This window comes from Aptenodytes forsteri, unplaced genomic scaffold (assembly GCF_000699145.1).
Source record: "Aptenodytes forsteri isolate BGI_AS27 unplaced genomic scaffold, ASM69914v1 Scaffold231, whole genome shotgun sequence".
NCBI classification, from domain to species: Eukaryota; Metazoa; Chordata; class Aves; order Sphenisciformes; family Spheniscidae; genus Aptenodytes; species Aptenodytes forsteri.
Genome location: NW_008796046.1, coordinates 1769240 through 1789231, shown reverse-complemented (window position 1 = coordinate 1789231; position 19992 = coordinate 1769240). Strand labels below are relative to the sequence as shown.

The window sequence follows — 19992 nt, the reverse complement described above, 5'->3', positions numbered from 1 at the left end:
GGAAAACAGGATCCCAGAAAATTTCAAAACTTCTAAAAAATTACTGAGAGATGGAAAGCTGAGGAAAAACATCAAGATATCATCACAAAAAAATCTGTTTTTCAAAAGCGGCCAAATACTGGGCAAAACCAAAATCATATGAGTTTTGAGTAGGACCTGACCTGGAGTAGTATTTATTGGACAATTCTAACAGTCCTGGACTCCAAAAATGATGCAAGGCCATGCTGTTACTCTTCAGTCCCCAATGCTTAAAAACCTCTTAATATCTTTCCTCCCCCCAATAATTCAAAGACCCTTTTCTCTAGAAGCAATGAACAGGTTCCCAGGCACTCATTAGCCTATTTGCAACACTTCAGCAGCTTTTCACCCCAGTACAGTGAAAGAGGAAAAAACAAAACCCCAACCACTACCACCGCAACCCATCCCAGATCACCGATCACCTCCACTCGCCGGTCATGGCTCTAGCTGTCTCAAGGTACCACCAGTTACTAATTTTTTTTTTTTTCCCCATGGTTTAAAGCCTTAAGATACCAATGCAACTGCCTAGTTTCATTGCCACTATATGAGATCTGAGGTCACTGGATTTCAACCTGCAGCCTCCGTGCTCGCTGGGAGAGAAAAGACTCCAAATGACAGAAAACGCGGCACCCCCTGGTAACAACCCTAGTTAATGATCCTCAATCTATTGATTTTTTCCAAGTTTCCACTTCTATGCCTCCGTACCAGACTAAAATGCCCTTAATGACAATTTCTTCTTGCATAGGAACCCACAAATGTATCTTAGGGTACTTCTTCCCTTTCACTTTGATAGCTTCTGATAAATTTAGAGTGAACATAGCTTATGTGTTGCATTTCTGCTGGAAGAAACCCGATTCACAGACGGCAGCGGGTTTTCAGGACAGACTTTGGGCAGGGGGAAAAACTCTAAGCCCCATAGCACGGAAGGAAACTTTGCACAGGCTGTCAGTAATCATTCTTAATGGTTTACATCAAACCCAGGGAAAGGAGCAAGTCCTGAGCCCAGCAGAGAGACGCAGGCGCTAAACATACTATTTTTCCAATACAGGCAAACCTCTAGTCTGGTATTTCTAGTTCCTTATCTTAAGTTATGATCAGTCTCTTCTCCGGCTTGAACATTGCCAAGCTGAAACCATCTGCCTTTGCAGGGCACCTATGGGGATGCATAACCACCCTCATCTGTGAAACCCTTAGACTTCAGGAACTATTTATACACCAGAGACAAAAGCATGTAGTCTGAAGTTTCCCTGACTTTTGATTTTTTTTTTTTAAAGGTCTTAGGTGGCTTGTGTTTTTTTAAAATCCCATCTATTTAGTCATGCATCCTGTTCAAAGGGTCCTCCGCTCACAACTGCTAGTAGCTTCTGTTTTTCTGTTTTGCCCCGAAATTTCAAAAGCTCATTTTGCCAGTGGGAGAAAGACTGAGGCTGAAAATACTTTTACCCTGATGGTTAAATCTTTCCAGAAAACACGTAGTCCTCTACAATTGCACGCACCTTTAAAGCGCGCGTAACTCCCCCCTTGTTTCACTACTTCCTTTAACCCCGTTTCACTTTCTTAGCATCCTTTTTTTGAAAATTCACGTATGTACTATGGCAGTACCAGAGCGCATTTGTTAAAATGAATTCAAAGCCGCCCTTTAACGCTGTTTTACTCGCCCTCCAAGTCATCCACAGCTTCCTGCTAAGTTACAAGCCTATTACCTGCTAATTCCTAGTACCAAAGATCGTCATCGTCACCACAGCTCACCTTTCTACTATTCCAGGGATATTCCATCAAATTCGTTTCAGGAAGGAAGATGCAGCTTGTTAGGGAGAAGGGATATGCAAATGCTATCTTACACCCTGATGTTTTATTTTTAGCAGCTCAGCGATATTTATAAGGCTGTGAGGAGCGGATACGTGGCTGCAGTAGGATGAAGCAAGTATCCCGGGGCAGGTATGAAAAATCTGCACATCTGCAGGGCAGGTCAAGGAACAGGCAGTGCTGCCTGGAGTTCATGAAAAGGGGGAGAAGGCCAAATGCTCCGAGCATGTCTTCTTGCAGTTGTTCTCAAAAATCAAGTAACTAGGAAAAAAAAAAATTAACATCTTGACCCTAAATTTTAGTTCACCTTGTATATTCCTTATTATTAAAGGTATTTATATGGCGAAGTGCTGGAACAGACAAATTAAGTAAGAGAATCTGAAAAAATTCAGCTCAATTTGGGAAAGCATCAAGAGAGGAGTTTCAAGAACGAATGCATTGGCCCTTTTTCTCAATTTCTTACATGACCCCTAGATACCCCCGCCATCTGCTTCAATTTGCCAATCTGAAAACAATTACCTCTCATAGCAACACTAAAAGCTTTCGTGTTTTTAAGGAACTGTCAAATAGTTCACTGTAGTTGTTCATACCTTTGCTGTAAAGTCATCACTAAAGATGCAAACAAAAGTCTTACATAAAACATCGGAATAAATTGGACCAGAACTCAATATACTTCATGCATTAGGAGCGTCGAATTCAACCTTATGCCATTTCTTAGTGCCCCTTTCTGGCTGGAGAGAGCACGTACATTCACCTAAACCTGAAACCATCATTTAAGGCAAAGTTCTTGGGCAAAAACGCTGAAGAAAAATCGTGCTCTACTTTGTATTCTCATGGCCTTTCAGTCCTAGATATGCCAGGGACACTCAAATACCGCAAGACCCCAGGTGGCAACGAAAATTTGATACAAGCCAGAAGAACCGCGTGTCATCTGCTTTGGGCTTCTTGTAACTGTCTGTGGAAAACCACAGACTCTGCCTTACGCTGGCATCCGCAAAGCACAACGGACTGTCCAATCCCACTGGCGGCAAAAATCGGTATTAAATCGCTTTTTGTCACTCTGTAGCGATGCGGAACTTTCGGGACTCAGATCATAACTTGGTCACTCTTGTTGGTCACCGTTATTTCACTAAAACAAGAGTAAAAGCTCTCAAACAACTATCAAAACCTGAACCACCTAGAATGGCATATTGGTAGGGTTGGGGTTTTTTTACTAGAGAAAGAAATACGGTGTGTTTCATTTCATATATATTATTCTCTTCCATCCTGAGCACTAAGTACAGCAGAAACCAAACCAATACCTATTCCAACGTAAAGGTAACGCAAAAATGATTAGTTTCCTACCCCCCTCTTCCAGCATTTGCACGCTGCATTTATCAGGACACTTCACCACCACAATAAACTACATTAATTTGGAACCAACGCTGACGGAAAAGAAAACAGAAGGGAAAAAAAAGTGTATGGAAGTCATAGGGACTTAATTTATAAAATAACTGAGGTTAGCTGAAAAACCAACAGCACCATCTAGGGGTTACTGCATGTTCTTACGTAGGTGGATACTCAGGACAAGTAAGATAAATGGTTTTTTAGGTTTTGTATTTTTTAGTTTGAATTACTCTAGTTGGAATTTCATCTTAACTACAATATCAACAGTAAAATCACAGCAAATCACAGCTTAAAAAAAAAAAAAGACTGACGCAAAAAGCTGTATTAGACTTTGGATGAAATCTACTTACAGTAGTACTTCAGCACCAAAAAGTGGGCAGTTAGGCTGATAGATGTATATACAATTAAATGATATGTCAAAGTCTTAAAATGCTTAGTTATTTATAATGAAATCTATACAAAACAGTTAAAAACGTGTTTTTATATACATTTGGAAAAAAAAAAAAAAGAGTATTGTCTTCATTAGCAGAATGTATTAAAACTGGTTCTCTTATCCCATCTGAACCCAAACCTCTCTCTGTGGCTTGTAACCATCACAAAAATCCAATGTATTGCTTCAACAAGCCAAGTCATAAGGCTGATTTCTGAAACCTACCACCGTATACCGATTTAAGCTTTTAAACTCCCCAAATGATCACTTTAAAAACAGCATGTAAGAGTAAAATACAGATTTTTAAAAGCCTTAGCTCACTTCTAAATTCGGAGGTTCAACCTTGAAAGATGCTGAACCACTTATCCCCCATTTTGAAAAACTGGTTTATAGCAAAATACATCACACCCCCCCCCCACCCCGTTTGCATTAGAATTAACACACCGGCCTGTTTCACAGGAACTTTTTAAACAACTTGGCCTCACTTTAAATTTTATATTTAAATAAATAATCAAAGATCAACTAGAGCCGATGAGCATTTCATGCGCTTATGGCACAAAGAAATGCCTCATACACCGTTACCCTACTTCTTGTAAAGCATGAAAACAAAAATCCACTAGCAAATCCACTTTGCTACCAGTTAGTGATTTTGCTTATTTCCAAACATTCGCCAACAAGAATTTAAAAAAAATAAACTATATTTTTAGGCTTATGAAAAAAATCTTAACTCTAAGTGAGCACAAGTGCAAGAAAGCTAACCAATTCCAAAATTCCTGGGGCTTTTCCAGCACTGTCAGAGACACTTTTTCTCTCACATGCTATTTAAAAATACAAATATTTATTAAACATTCTCTTCTTTTTTTTGATGGTGTTTTGCTCAACAGCTAACAAAAAGACACAGCAAAATAACGATCCCTTTTCACTGAAAGCTGTTTCAGTATCTGGGCAAGGGCTTCAATAGCACGAGCTGTAGAATTCGCTGCAGATTTGCTTTTTAACAGGAGTACATTCCACTGTCACAGGTTTACTAAATCTCCGTAACTACATCTTTTTTTTTTTTCTTTTTTTTGGAAACAATTTTTAAGATGCAGCTTTTGCAATACCGTCTTGTTAAAACATACTGATGCTTCAAGGGTCCAATGAACAACTCTAATAGGCAAAGTGCTCTAAGACATCACAATACAAGGGCATCTTGGATACTGAAAATCCCAAGACATTTTAAAGTGCACTCCAGTGTCCCAATTCCTTAGGATTGTTCAGCAGAACTTCGAGAGGGGCTGGGCTCAGTGCCGTCCTCAGTGCTACTGTCCACATCTTGCTCCATTGCTGTCTCCTCATCGTCGAGGCGCTGACTGGTGAAGTTGTTGAGCTCCAGGAGCCCGCTGGGTTCCACTACCACATTGGAGCTGGAGTGACAAGGGATGGAATAGTGAGGGATAGTCTGAAAGAAAGAGAAGATTTAAATTTTAACACGCATGGTTTTCACAGGTAAAGGCATCTGCGCAAGCGCAGGTACTCATGGAAAAGGGATATTGGGTTTCCAAGAGCAATTTTCCCTAGCTAAGGCCCCTTGCACGTTACATTGCGTTAGCTAAAGCTTCAAAGCACCCTTTCACCGGATTAGGTTGTGAAAGAAAATTTGAATAATCTTGCTGTCAAGGCACTGATCTTGGCCTTGGATCTTCACTAAAGGTCTGTGACAGCATAACCAACAGGTAAACCACCAAAGCCCACCATCCATCATTCCCCAAACGCAGAGCGGAGGCAACGCTTTCTTCAGCCTTATCTTTTCCTTATCTTTTTCAGACAAGACATTCAGATATAAGGACTAGCTACGTTTTTTGTATACGATACAATACAAGCTCCGGCCCTGCTCCGAGCTGCTGCAGCGTAGAGGCTGAGGAAACACAACGGATCTAAGCTATTTATTTCCGCTTATACTTTCACGAGGAAACACAACGGATCTAAGCTATTTATTCCCGCTTATACTTTCACAGGTTCTAGAAACTAAATCTACAGCTTTATAACTGAAATTCTGGGCAGCATTTTACTTTTGAAACAGCTTGCAGCATGCCACAATGATAAACAATACAGATTCTCAAAATATACAGATTTGAAGTAAAATAGAAGTCTACCTTTGTCTACTTAGGGAAATGAGGACTAAAAATGAGTACAAAAATGATGATTTCTACAAAAGCGAAGTTAGCTGCAATGAAGATTTTACAAAGTAGCGTGGAAAATTTGAAAGCTCTGTACGCAAATTATTTTCCCACATCGGAAGTATTTTCACTGCAACACAAATATGATACACAGTAAAACCATTTCAAGCCACGCTATCATTTGTGTGAACATATACAACGCCAACTTGCCTACAAAGATTCGTATTATACCACTACGAGTCCTCGGATGACTTAAATACTTCCTCAGTTGACATTCTGACCATGTATTACATCATAAAACATCATATTTAAGACAGCAGAATCAATGAAAATATCAATCATCAGTTAGGCAATGACTCAAAGCATGCATTTAGGCTAAAGATCAATAGTCATTTTATCTCAGAAGTGGTAAGACTGGTTGTAAGTGAAGTTAACAAGCTTTCTTCTGAATCCAGACCTTATTTGCTGAACTTTCCCCGTAAGCAGAACCCCACTACTTCGTTTTTTGCACTGATTTTATACTCAGAGGTAACATTAATAGATACTGTAAGAAAATTCTAGAGCATAGTTCCATAGTAAGTGGTGAAGGTCACATTTTTAAGCATTTCAAATGAAAGTACTCTGTAAAACTAGATAAGCTTGGTTTGTCTTCTCAACAGAAAAAGAAAGGAAGACACCGAGGACACAGTGAATGATACAGCGCTAAAGAAACTCGAGCTCATTTTAAGAAGAATTACACACTTTGAAGTAGCAATCCATTACAAGCATAAGAGTAAGAAAGAGAACCAAAAACTGAAGAAGGAAAACAAAAATATTCGAACATCGTTCAGTTGCTATCATCACATAAGACACGAGTTTGCTCTGCTCAACCTTTGCCTTATTTGCTCTGGTCTTCTCTTACCTGGATAACAATTTCTGATGAACTCTCTTCAGCTTTCTTTTGTGATATATTCTGAATGTGTACAAACTGGTTTGTTGTAGGCATTCCTTGTGCATCGAGTTTCCTCTCTGTTAAAGTAGGACCAACAGCAGGAGGACTTGAACTGGATTCTGTACATGTCTGTTGCTGGGGGATGGAAGTTGCCGTCATCCCTACTGCAGTCACCCTCGGCACCTGGGTACAAGGTGACGACTCTGCTTCGCTAGCCAGTTTACTAGTGGACATGGCCTTGTTTGGGGGATCCACTATCGTATGTTCTACGTTTGTATCAATCTGAGCTTCCACCATAGACACTCTCAAAATATCTGCTACTGCTGTCTTCGCGGATGCCTGCATGGGAAATAGGCTGGTAACCGGCAATGCCAGTTTGGGCACAGAACTGCCACCTGCTACCTTTGAAACAGAAGGAGGCTGACGCCCCTCAAAAGTTATCTTTGTAACAGTGGATCCTTGCGTTATAATTGGATGCTGCACCTGAAAATCAAATTTTTGTTGTGCATGTTACAGCTAGATTTTTTTTTTATTATTGAAAATCTAATCAATATTTCCAAGGACAGTATGGCACAAACAACATACTTGCTATTAGGAAGACAGTTGAAACTCAGTGTTTTAACAAAGGAATTAGCAATGATATGGCAACAGTTAATTAAAGCCTGGGGAAAAGCAGCTTTTTAGGCTGCTAGATAAGGATTGTAGCAGTATAATACCACAGCAGCCTTGTTTTCCTTTGGGATTTACATCCCCATGTGATGTTTGTTAACCCTCTTGTTTTCACATGTATTCCTGAAAGGGCCAAAAAAAAAAAAAAAATTGTACTTTTTCTGGAGTTACTTAAAATACTTTTTTTTTTTCCATGTTCCTCAGTCTTTACATTTTCCCCTCCCAAGGAAAATCAAATTACTCCTGTACATGAAAGCCATATAACTTCAGGAAGATGTAAACTACAAAGGAAGACGTACAATGGAGAGCCTTAGGAGACTGCAGTGTATTCATCTTTATTTCCACAGAAATAAAAAGTGCTACGGGAACGGAAATTAATAAGGTGTCATATCTAAAAATTAAAAGAAAATAATTAGGGACAAATTCCATGCACCAGTGGTGGCAGAAATTCATAAAAACTGTCCAACAAAACACGTTTGTGAGCTCTATGGATTTTTCCCCTATAACATGTGCTTCTCTTTCCTAGTGTCAACCTTCTGATGGGGTAATTAATACCAGCAGAATGAGGAGTTCTCTCTTGCCAGGACAAAACACTGCTACAGCGACAGGGTTGGTGTTTTGATTTTTTTTTTTTTTTTCCTTGAACAGCGACGTGTATTTTGCATGCTATCAATATTCCGTTACCTGGCTTGCTGGCTGTTTCTCTGAAGAGGCAGGTAGCTGCATTTGACTCTGGGGGGGTTGGGGTTGCACGTAGATTTTTTGTGCCGTTGGTGCCTGTTGCAGTTTGGGCAGCTGCTGCGTGGTTTTTACTGCAAGCACCTGTACTACAGTTTGCTGTGGCTGTGCCACTAAGGTAGGGAGTTGCCTTTCTTTGGCCATCATGTGGTGTGGGGGGTGCTGTGCATCTGGTTTGGTCTGTGCTTGCTCTTGCTGCAGGGGGGTTAGCTTTTGATGCCTTATAGAAAGCTGGGGCATTTGTGGGAGTTTGTGCTGGATTTGATCGGCCTGCAGGTGGATTGTCTGCTTCTGCTTAGTCTGGAAACACTGCAGAGTTTTCACTTGCAGTTGAGTCTGTTCCAGCTGTGGCTGACTCAGTTTTTGCTGTTTTTGTGCCTGCGATTGTGTCAGGGCAGATCTGTAGAACAGGCCAGTCTGAGGATCTAAGGTGTCCATCTCTTCCACTTCTCCTTCCTCAGTTCCAAGTTGTTCACTGTGTTTGGTAAATGCAGTGTGACTGCTTAAGGCCTTAAGAAGAAGTTAGAGCAAGTTAGTAAAGAGAAATATGAATTATAAGAATAAACAATCTGAAAATAATTTTTAATGTTTCAACTGGACTACTTTAACTTATTTTACCATTACAGACAAATTTTCATGTATAAAAAGATACCCTTACATGGAGATTCCACAATACGTAAGCAATTAATAGCTATTTTTATCATGTTAAAATGTGGTACGTCTCTACATGACATTAACTGCATAACTAATCCTCAATGGACACGACGTAGCCCTCGCGAGTGTCAGACTAAGGTTCAAAGCCCCTAAGGTTGCATGGCAGTTGGATATGAAGCAGCAGGGATTAGCAGGTGGTTCAACCAGTAGCTCCTCATTAAAGCCAGAGCCTCTCCGCACAATAAATTCTTATTCTGCCTCTTGAGATCCTAGTCATCTTCTCCATGTTTTCTTCTGCAGCTCCCATATACCTACAGTCTACCCTATTTCGGCAGAGACCCTCTCTTCTTCCTTCCTCAAAATTTTATTGCAATTTTTCTTGGGCATTGCACAAACACTGTTTGATTTTTTTGAGGGAGCAAGAGATCTACGTTACTATGCTTTGTATACCATGGTATAAACGTATTAATAAAAGGCCTTAGCAAGATGAAGCAGCCTACTCAAACACCTGTGAAAACACACTCTCTGAAGTGGGTTTATAACCCTAACACACTACTGTTCTGGTCCACAGCTGTTCCTAGAAGTTAAAGCACCGCAGAGTTGAGCAGTCTTCAACAAAGGCATCGGGAGTGGCTTCAGTAAGATTTCACCACAAGCTACACTGTTTGTTTGAAGTGTTTGGCATCCTCACGGTACTGGTCTAAATACGATCTTACTTTCTGATTCAAAGAAGTTTGCCTATTCACAAACTAAAGCCCTCAGCTGAAGAAGACACTGTGCGCTCTGTGTACTGACCAGATTCTGCTTCATCCCTCTTCCCCCTACACTAACACCAACGTAGTCTAAAGAGCCTAGGCCCTTGCAATACAACATACAGAAAAAAGCAGCTTGTTGCTGTTGAAGAGATGACATACAGACAGCAAGAACACATCTAGGAAGCACTATCTTTTCCACAGTGGCTGTTAATACCTCTTACTTAACAGTCTCAAGTAATCTCATTAACTGCTTCCCTTTTATCCCACCACCCTCACCATCAAAACAGGCAATATTAAGATTAAGTTATTAATTTGCCCTTACACTTAGCATTTTCAGTGGCAGCAACACGACGTATTCATTCAGAACAAGCCCTGGTCCTACATAATTCATATAACCTACTGCTGTTTATAGACTGGTGGGAAAAGAAAGGGTACAACCTGCTGCATGATATGGGTAATTGCGCCTGTGGAGGATGCGGGGATAGATTTCACCACAACAGAAGTCTGCGTTGCTGTCTGCGACTGAGCCACATGCTGCAGCAGAGTCCTCTGGGGCTGAGATGACTGCTGGTGGGGCTGGGACCGATGACTGACTGAAAGCAAAGAGGTCAGTGGCACTTCTCCAGAACTAACTGCAGTAACTTCAACTATTTGCTTGGCATTTAAGCTTCAACTGAAAGCATGTATGAGTGAAATAAAGATCTGAGCGTGAAAAACATCTTTTACTGTATGCTAGCTTCAACCTTAAAGTGTAGATCTATTCTGAGAAGCCTCTTAAAGTAGCAACTCAGGGGTTTTGCTTTTGTCTCTGTTTCCTAAGTAATCAATCATGCTTGGTCCAAACCTCCTTCTGGCCTCCCTCTCCCAACACACCAACTTTGCAAGCAGAATTTGTACTCCATTTTCAGCTGGGTTCTTTATACAGCACCAGCATAACACCGTAGAGCACAAGCTATTCTGTGGTTTTTACACTGTTAAAAGCAGCTGCACGATTGACTGCAATTAAGAACAGCAAGCCTTGCTCACTGAATTTCTACCACTGATAAACTGCAAGAAATCCTCTCCAGAGCGTAGGCTAAATTTGAAAGATTAGCAATTAGAAAATGTTTAGGTATTATGAAAGCAAGTGAGGTTGATCAGAAATCAGAGACCAAAAAACGGAGACCTTGTCATGGGTCTATGTCACTTTTTTAGAACAGATCCAGCATGAATTATGGAGCTACGGTGATGGCTCTGTAATTAAATAGTGGATTGACAAGAGAAATGATCTTCTGGTGAGAAAAAAACCCCCACAAACCATTCTATATTGCAGTCACTGATAAGACATGAATCCAAATTACTTTATGCCTGTCCATACTAATATGTAAGTATTTGCTTTAACTTCTTAGTTACAAAATTATTAATAACTGAAGGAGAACAAGAAAAGTTTAAATTCAGTTGTAACCACGTTCAGAAGTTTCTAGGGACCTTCCTGAAAGTTAAAACAAAGGTCATATTTTGAATTAATACGGTAATTTTACTTTCCCACTCCAAGAAAGGAGTTGGATTATATCAATACTGGCCTGCATGCTGTGCCAGATCCGTCGTGGATATCCCCCAACAGTTCCTGCACAATTGAAAACTTCATTTAAAAATAAAGTTTCTAACCTATATGGTTGTGTAGATATTCTTCCGAATGTGAACCAATACAGTGTTGTCTTCCTGAGTCTGCAGACAGACAAAAAATGGTGACACTAAGATGTGTGAACCGCTCCCTTCATCGCACGAGGAAGCACACGCTGAGTCCCAGCTCCCATATAGATTAAAGTGTGCCTAATCCTTTGGTTTAAGCGCATGCAGGGGATTTCACAACAGATTATAGACTGTTTACTATCTTAGTACTGAATTTTTAGCAGAAAATACAGCTACGTGGATTACCGATGAATCCCGAGAAGCACACGTTAAAACAAAAAGAAAAACTCAATTACCTGCATTCCCTGGCAGTGTTCACAGAAACTGAGGGAAGGGACAAAAATCTAAGAGCGAAATAACTAGTTTTGTGCTGTAGCAGAAACTGGCTGCTTGTCAACACACGGCAGCCTGCATTTCTCTGGTAGATTCCTGTATATCAACTCAAGGTTTATAAAAATCCCAGTATTTCAAATAGTAATCATAGCTCAAGGAAATTTTCAACTTTTTTACTTTGCATGGCTTCTAAGCGGCAGAAAAGGACTTAAATCTACAAAGATACCGACTGTAATTTCCCGTCCTCCCTGCAAAGGGCCCTATTTTACACCGACTTTTACAGCAAGACCCAGCAAAAACTGGATCCTGGAATAGAAGCACAACACACAGTATCTGTGTCAGTGAAGATAACTGACTGTTCATTGGAGATCACTTTAACACTATTTATTGTACTTTTGAGTTTGTTTTAAAAGAGATCCAAGGGAGCATGACTCAAACATTCAAAATTGAAGCCAGATACAGTAAGTGTTATTTAAAAGAATAACAATAACATCCCACCCCAGCTCCAATTTCACACAACTTAAAGTTAGACCATAGAAGGGATGGAAGCGAGGGGAGGAGGTCCAGAGCAGGAAAATGAAAAGTGAAAATATCAGATTAGACATTTAACACTAGAAACACTGGAGTTTGATACGTACTTATATAATTTAATACAATCAAGTTTTATTCCTCTTTTCCAATGTGGATTTTCAGCACACTTTTGCTTTCATTTTCCAAATAAAGTAGGGAAACCAATAACGTGGACTTAAGAAATTAAAACGGAAAACAGGTAATCTGATCCTCTCATGTATGTATGGGAAGTGGCTCACACCTAGTGTTCTGGGGTAGTAGGGAGCATGAGAGAGATAAGGGAGTCAAGGACTTACACAAAATGGACAACCAGATAGGAGTCGTCAAGAGCTTAAAAAGTTAAGAGCGGAATCCCAAACACAGTTTCAATTTGAATAATATATTTGTTTAAAGAGTGCAAATTTATCAGTTCAAAGCCTTCTAGCAAATAAAGAAACTGGGGACTATATCAGCATGCTAAATGCACACCTGGCTTAAAAACCCACTTAGTGCTGGTAAGCAAGTAACATTTTGCAAATATGGGTTAAACTAACTCAAAGTCTGACTCCACTCACTACGTACAAAAAATAGTATACAGTTCCCGTAACTTTGTTTTCTACTTCTTCCTTACTAGACATTTTCCTTGAAGACCAGTGGGACAGCCTGTCCTCTCCATCAGATCAGGGAACAGAAAATCTGTTCATCTAGGATGTCCTGAAGCAAAACCCCTTTGTTTCAGTTAGAAACGTTCTCCACTATGCCTCAGAAAAGCAGATGCAATCTCTGTCCCCTGCACAGGGTCTCAAGAGTGGAAGAAAAGACTCATTTCCTCTACAGTAAATTACAGTGAAACACAAAAACGAAACTCATTGTAAGAAAACTCCAAAATGAAGTCCCCAGACTTCAGCTGCAAACCCACCATCACACTACTTCAGTCACTTACCAGTTGTGATATATTCAGCAACTAGTTCCGACTCTACTACAGCAATTGAAGGACTTTCTGGAGAATGCCTCTTTTCTTGGGTCATCTGGATTGGGACAGCCATTTGGCTCAAGTCAATGGTAGGCTGCCTTGGCTTCGATTCTAACTTTTCCTTCACTGCTTTAGAAGAAAAGAAAAACATAAAATAAACATCCAAAATAAAATAAACCTCCAATATACAAACCTCCATAATAAAATAAACCTCCAATATAAATGCAAAAGTTTAATTAAATAGATAGTGAACATTATATAATAGGTTCAAACTGTTACAGGATAAGAAGAAAGGAATCAAGCTGATTCAAGACAGGTGCTTTTCAATTACAAAACTTATTACAAACTGCTGCTTAAGTAATAAGCTTTGAACTTATCCTAACAACTGCATGTGTTTTCACACCTGTTGTCTGCTGCAGTTCCAGCAAAGCTTTTATCGTGGAAGTAGCTGACTGAGATTCACTGGATACATCCTGGTAAATTATTGTAGGGCTTGTGTCCACAGCAATTTCATGTTCTGACCAATCTTGACTTCTTGAAGCAATCACGTGGACTACAGGCTGAGAATCTGTTTGCAGAAGAACAAAGGCACATCAAGTCATCATAGAACCATTTTGGGTTGGAGGTCTCTTGTCCAACTTCTTGCTTTAAAGCAGGGCTATAGTTCAAAATTAGACCAGGTTACTCATTATCCATTAGCATTTTGAACACTGCCAAGGATGCATACTCTCATTCTGCAATACTTTAGTTTTTATTACAATTGACTCTTGAAGTAAAACACTGCTGATGTTATGAACACTTTCCAGGAAAAAAATAAAAAAAAAAAAAGATCCTGTATCTTAGTTGCTTGTACAAGCTTTGGTTTGAACAATCAAAGTTCAGCAGGTTTCTTTGTATGTTGAATTTGCCTTGGATTGAACTCTTTTCAGAAGGTGTTGGCAGTTCAGGTGATCAACATGTATTCAGCATTCTGAATTAACAGCTCCTAAATTTGGTAAGTTTGCTGAATCTTCAAAACTTCTTTTAATTTACTTAAAATGCCAGTATAGACCAACAGTTAGAGAATTATATAGAAAAGGTGATCGAAAGGCACGTTAAGTACACACATTTCACTGAGACACATTTGCTTTTATTTGATGCAGTGATACACCCTACGGTCACTCCTGACCAAAGGCTGGGTGTTATTTATGCCCTATTATTTATCCTCCTCTACGACACAAAGAGCTGCTTCCATATCACGGCTTGAAGCCTTGCAGCATCCCCATCAGGACTGCATGTCTGATACATGTCCTGATGCACATGTATGTGCCTATAAAAGGACCAAAATTTATGTTGGCCACATGACAGCTTTCAGTCATGCAATGGAGAGATGCTTCAATACAGTCAGGACAGAGCGTGGCTGCCAAAAAACCTGCTACACTGCCTACCTCTGACAGACACCCCAAGAAAGAGGGAACAGGGTGCAGGCCACAAGCATTGTAACAGCAAGTCAGAGCCCAGCAAGAAACCATTATCTCCACTTTTCACATAGGAAATGGAGGCATGTAGTAAACAGCTCGCAAAAGATAAATTAAGCCGTAAGGGAAGTGAACAACGACACTCACTGCTAACAGATTGGGTGAAAACATGCGCTAAAAGGAGACAGAGTGAATTATATGAAACCAGCTAGCATGCTTGGGAGACATTTGTATTTTCTGTGACATTAATACACACCTTGAGAGCTCTGGGAGGACTCTGTAGAAGAAGAGCTGCTGTCGGTGTAGGTTTGTGGTTCTTCTTTCACTTCTGGGAGAGACGAGTTTCCTGTCTCTGCTACCCTTGACGCCTGCTGTAACGTTTCAGTCACCAACTGCCTAGTTTGTTCACTCACAACTGTTGCTTGAAACGTCACTGGCTTTGGTTTTATGAGAACCTAATTAGAGAGACAAATTTTGTGTATCGTAAGAGCACTCAAGAAAACAGACCTGAGCAACCAGAGCACAGGGTGCCACTCAAATAGAATGGCAAGACCTACATAATTTTCATAATTTACTGAAAAAGTCTACCTGTAAATTCAGCAGCTCTGATTATTAAACCACAAAGCCCAAGTAAATGGCAATGCGCAAGAATGTACTTCCTGGTAATTTGGAGTACTTAACACAATAAACCACTAAACAGTCATTTTTCAGGGCTGGATACAACTACGGTGTGACGCAAGTGAGCTGGAACATGCACTGCACTGATAAGGACAAGCACCTCTCTTCCGCAGCCCACAATAAATACAGTCTTGAACAATCAAGACACGCAAAATATTATATCTGATAAGAGTTAGTTCTTTTAAATACTAAGCGCAACCAGAGGAACAGCTGAAACTGAAAGCATCCAGAAATAAGCCAGATTCTCTGTCCACAGCCCCACCAACTACACAAGGTTGCAGGGACAACCTGAACATACATTAACCAGAAAATTACTTCAATAAAACCTCGGATTTGATGGATGACCTACATCCAGACTCTGCGTCTTTATTTCTCATGATCTAGCCATTAGCTGCAAGGCTTAAACAGGCATCTAGAGCCATGACCAGATAGTTTCAGCTACGTAAAAGGCTTAGTAAATCCTTTTGGCTTGCTCTAGGCCTCCAGAAAGAGCTAACAAACACAAACATTGTGCTCAAGAAATCAGAATCAAGGGCACCTCATTACACCCCTAAGTCTCGTTCCCCATAGATATATATTAATCCTGCAACAAATGCGGCAACACAGTGAAAAATTATTTAATTATTTACTTCCCATTAAAATTTAGGGGTACATTTCAAGACAGAAATGGGTCCTCACTGTACCTGCGTTTTCCCTTGCTGACCATAAACAATTTTAGTTGGGATGATTTTGGTGGCTGGCTGGACCGTGGACCCTATTCCTTTTGGCTGTGTAACAATCATTTTTGTGATGGGTCTTGTGGCAGTGATGATAGCAGGTTTTGCTCCTGCTGGCACTGCCTGAATAGTTTTCTCCCCCTGTAGAGAAGTCAAAGTTTACAGGTTAACTTAGTGAAATTCTTCAGAGAGACCCACTTCTCTAAAAAAATACACAGTTATAGGTGAGTGTGTACCACGAAATCAACCTGCTGCTGCTGCAACTAGACTTATTTGATAGAAAAAACATTCAAAGACCAAGAACAAAAAACCCTATGGCTTTGAACGGAAAAGCTGCCAAAATCCCCTTTTCCATTACTTTACCTTTTGAGCAGCTCTGAAGGGGTGAACAAAAAGGAGTAACTAAAAGACACTGACAAGTTTTCTGAAGTTGCTTCAGAGAATTCACAGAATTTGGAACTTTCCTCAAACCCTTCGCAAGTGTTTTTTAAAACCTCTTATTTCTATTAACACTAATTTTGGCAAGACATCTACAAAACTTCAATTGAGATTCTAAAAAGAAATTATTTAAATAGAGATCTTTGTATTATCCTCATGACCAAGACATTAATTACGTATGGACTTATTTTTAAACTAAAAGTTCACTTAATTAAAAAAAAAAATGCAGATTCACAGCTGTTTCACAGGAAACATTTGACTTTGGAATAGCGCTGACGTATGACTAGACTCCTGATAGCTTAAGAAGAGCAGAGACATTGAGCATGCTTTTTTTTAGCTCTGCACACTAACCAACCAGATGAGGAACAACATTAGTTGCCGGTTCTCCCAGTATTCCTACCAATTCCCATCGAGTAGCTGGAAATCCCAAGAATCATACTTGTTTCAGAAATATCACCACATTCTGGTGGTTCCTACCATGTAACATCATGAGATTTCCACTTGTGTGAAAATACAGCTTTCAGTTTTGTAAACTAGGAAAGTTCAAAATCTTAAAAAAAAAAAATCCTAAAAGGTTTAAAAAAAAAAAACAACCCTCCCTACTCAGCTCTGCTACTCAGGTAAACTTTTAAAGATTACGTGATTAAGGCATTAAATCTCACAGTTCTATCTAGGAACATAAAGCACGTTCATCATTTTTATTTACTAGCACTTATAGGTAAACCCAGTTGAAGCTGGAAACTTGATTTTCTTCTTAGTACACATTAGGTTATCCAAAAAATAATTCAACGCTATACAGTACTCAGGTACAGGATGTTAGTGTTACACACCACATAAATTTAAAGGTCATACCCTTACTGTGAAGGGACAGTTTACTTCTGCCCTTTACATCCAGAAGATAAACAGTTGGAGATGCAAGTTTATAACACAGGACCGCGGTTCTCACTAGAGCACAAACAGGGCAAGATTCTAGTAATTTTCTTCTACTTAATCCCTTCAGGATTACAAAATCATTAACCATGGGAAAAAAAGGCAAGCTCAAAAGCTTTTATTTCCTTTGAGAACATTCCCAGCTTCTTTTAAGCATCTTTCATATCCTGCAAAACATACTTGCTTTTCAAACATCCCTGACATTAAGGCATGCTGTATCTGTTAAGGAGCTCATGCACAGTTTGCTTTTAACATGGACTTTAGCAGAACGAATGCAGCAGCCACCACACAGCCTGTCACTTGACAATCGATTTGAGACTTGAAACTCTTTCTTACCCCAGCATTCAACAGCGTTGTGACAACATTTTTGCCTGGAAGCCCTTGAATTGTAGTTCCTTTTCCAGTAGTCTTTTGCACAACAATCACATTGGGTTTGGATGTCATTGGAATTGTAGTGATTTTGGTTGTAGTTCCTAAATTTTTGTGGGGAAAAAAAAAAAAAAATAATGTGCAGTTTATCACATGTACATTTCCTTCCACTGTAGAAGTTAGTGAGCTATATAGGAATCATCGCATTTAAATCTGACAGCACAACAAAAAAGCAAAAAAAAAAAAAAAGGCTGCATCTGGAATGGAAACTTATGTCACCCAACTCAACGTATAAAGATTAGATGCCCACTCTACAAATCTTTCACCTACAGTAAAAACAGGCATGCCCAGAACAGAGCAGTTTATTCTATATTAGGACAGTCAGCCCCTTCTCACAAATTACGGAGCAGACTAATACAGCTTTCTCAGGCTATCATGCCTAACTTTTCAAAGGCTAGAATTATGGGGGGATAAGGACACCACTAATACTCAACTCAAGGTCCTACTTGCACAGACAAATATTCTTCTACAGATAACCTCTGTAGAAGAATCTACGTACCACGAATGTATCTCCGGTCAAGAGAAATACCAGCTCTTTCTGGCACTGAACTGTTGCAATACAAGTGATGAGTAGTGGATTGAAAGAAGGAAAAAAGAAAAATATGCTATTGTTTTACAATCAGTTCTTAAAACCTGAGTTTAGAAGTGGTTGTGGTTTTTTTTCCTTTTTTTGAAGAGCTGTGTTGGCTATTTCTGTTCCTCTCCCAGTATTTAATTAGTTCCATTCCCTGTATCAGGTTTTTATTTACCTGCAGTGACAGGTAATTCTGGTCAGCCCTCCACAGACTACAAGAGTACACACACCGGTATGTAAGTCATCGCTGTTATCAGACTGCCATTTCATTTCTCAGCTTTTTATCAACACCTTCCACTTTCTCCTTGAAGAAAGTATCACTCAGTCACAGCAGAGCTGCAAACCCAAGGATTCCCCTCACTACCTTCTACCCATTAGTCATGCCTGTAGATACTCCACTACGTATTTCAGATTAATAATTCTACTAATTCTGGGAAAGGGAAGACATGCTGAGACAAGATCATGATTTACTTAATTCTAGTGACTTCAGAGGCATCTAAAGACTGCGCTCTCAGCAAAAAAAAACACCCCAAAACCCCCAACCCCTCCACGAAACAACAACAACAAAAAAAGCAGGCATCCATTCCAAACTTGTGTTGTTTCAGGACAATCGTTATTATCTTTATCAGGACCAGCCAAGGGTTTCCCTGCATTAGCTGGTGCTAAGGAAAATAATACTTGCATTTGCGTATAAACTCGCTAGTAGATCTAGAAACAAAAAAAAACACCCCAAAACCCCCAACCCCTCCACGAAACAACAACAACAAAAAAAGCAGGCATCCATTCCAAACTTGTGTTGTTTCAGGACAATCGTTATTATCTTTATCAGGACCAGCCAAGGGTTTCCCTGCATTAGCTGGTGCTAAGGAAAATAATACTTGCATTTGCGTATAAACTCACTAGTAGATCTAGAAATCTTCTTAACAACTCATCATGCCCACAACAGGCTAAAAAAGTTACTTGTTCCCAAAGAAGCTACTGTATCTGCCCTAAATATCATTTTGTAGAAATCAGAATCTGAAAAACTGAGGTACCTCTACCAGACTACACCCCAGACGGGGTTTACTGGATAGTTTGGGCAGCACCTTCCAGTGACAGGAGCTGGCTGGTGCCACGCTAAGCACCAACAATGGGACCTCGGACTAATGTAAAGATATTACTAGACAGGATGAACAGACCCAGCAGATCTTGCTGTACACGTGCACCTAGCTAGGAAATGCAGCAGACCTTCTCTGCATTAGCGCTATTAAAGTTCAAAACAGGTATTAAGAAGTTGCGACTGGTGTGAGTGTGCTTGGTCCTGGTCCTAAAGAGACCCTATGTTTTGAGGCTATATTGGCAGAGAGTGTCAAGGCTGGTCAGCAGACTAACAAAGATAAGCAGCAGGGTCTGCGTGAGGCTGGGAGGAAAAAACTTCAAGTTAGAACACGGGGTAAGGGAAAGCCAGGCTGACACTGATAAAAGAAGAACAAGGTAAGGCGGTGACTTGTGCTGGTTTTGGCTGGGGTAGAGATAATTTTCTTCACAGTAGCTGGTATGGGGCTGCGTTTCGGATTTGTTCTGGAAACAGTGTCGATAACACAGGGGTGTTTTGGTTATTGCTGAGCAGTGCTGACACAGAGTCAAGGCCTTCTCTGCTCCTCACCCCACCCCACCAGCGAGCAGGCTGGGGGGGCACAAGAAGTTGGGAGGGGACAC

The 19992-nt window shown here is 40.1% G+C and overlaps 1 protein-coding gene across 1 annotated transcript in view; it reads right to left on the bottom strand.

The window, feature by feature from the left end:
• Positions 1-3253: 3253 nt before the first annotated feature.
• EMSY (EMSY, BRCA2 interacting transcriptional repressor) overlaps positions 3254-19992 on the bottom strand; it is a 41687-nt gene continuing 24948 nt past the window's right edge. The window contains exons 12-21 of the mRNA XM_009286119.2: positions 17628-17764; positions 15891-16064; positions 14786-14984; positions 13476-13640; positions 13043-13198; positions 11194-11253; positions 9985-10139; positions 8084-8647; positions 6701-7213; positions 3254-5081 (exon numbers count right to left, since the gene is read on the bottom strand). Of these exons, the coding sequence (XP_009284394.1) occupies positions 4887-5081; positions 6701-7213; positions 8084-8647; positions 9985-10139; positions 11194-11253; positions 13043-13198; positions 13476-13640; positions 14786-14984; positions 15891-16064; positions 17628-17764 (2318 nt within the window). The 3' untranslated portion in view covers positions 3254-4886. The remainder of the gene's footprint in view (positions 5082-6700; positions 7214-8083; positions 8648-9984; positions 10140-11193; positions 11254-13042; positions 13199-13475; positions 13641-14785; positions 14985-15890; positions 16065-17627; positions 17765-19992) is intronic.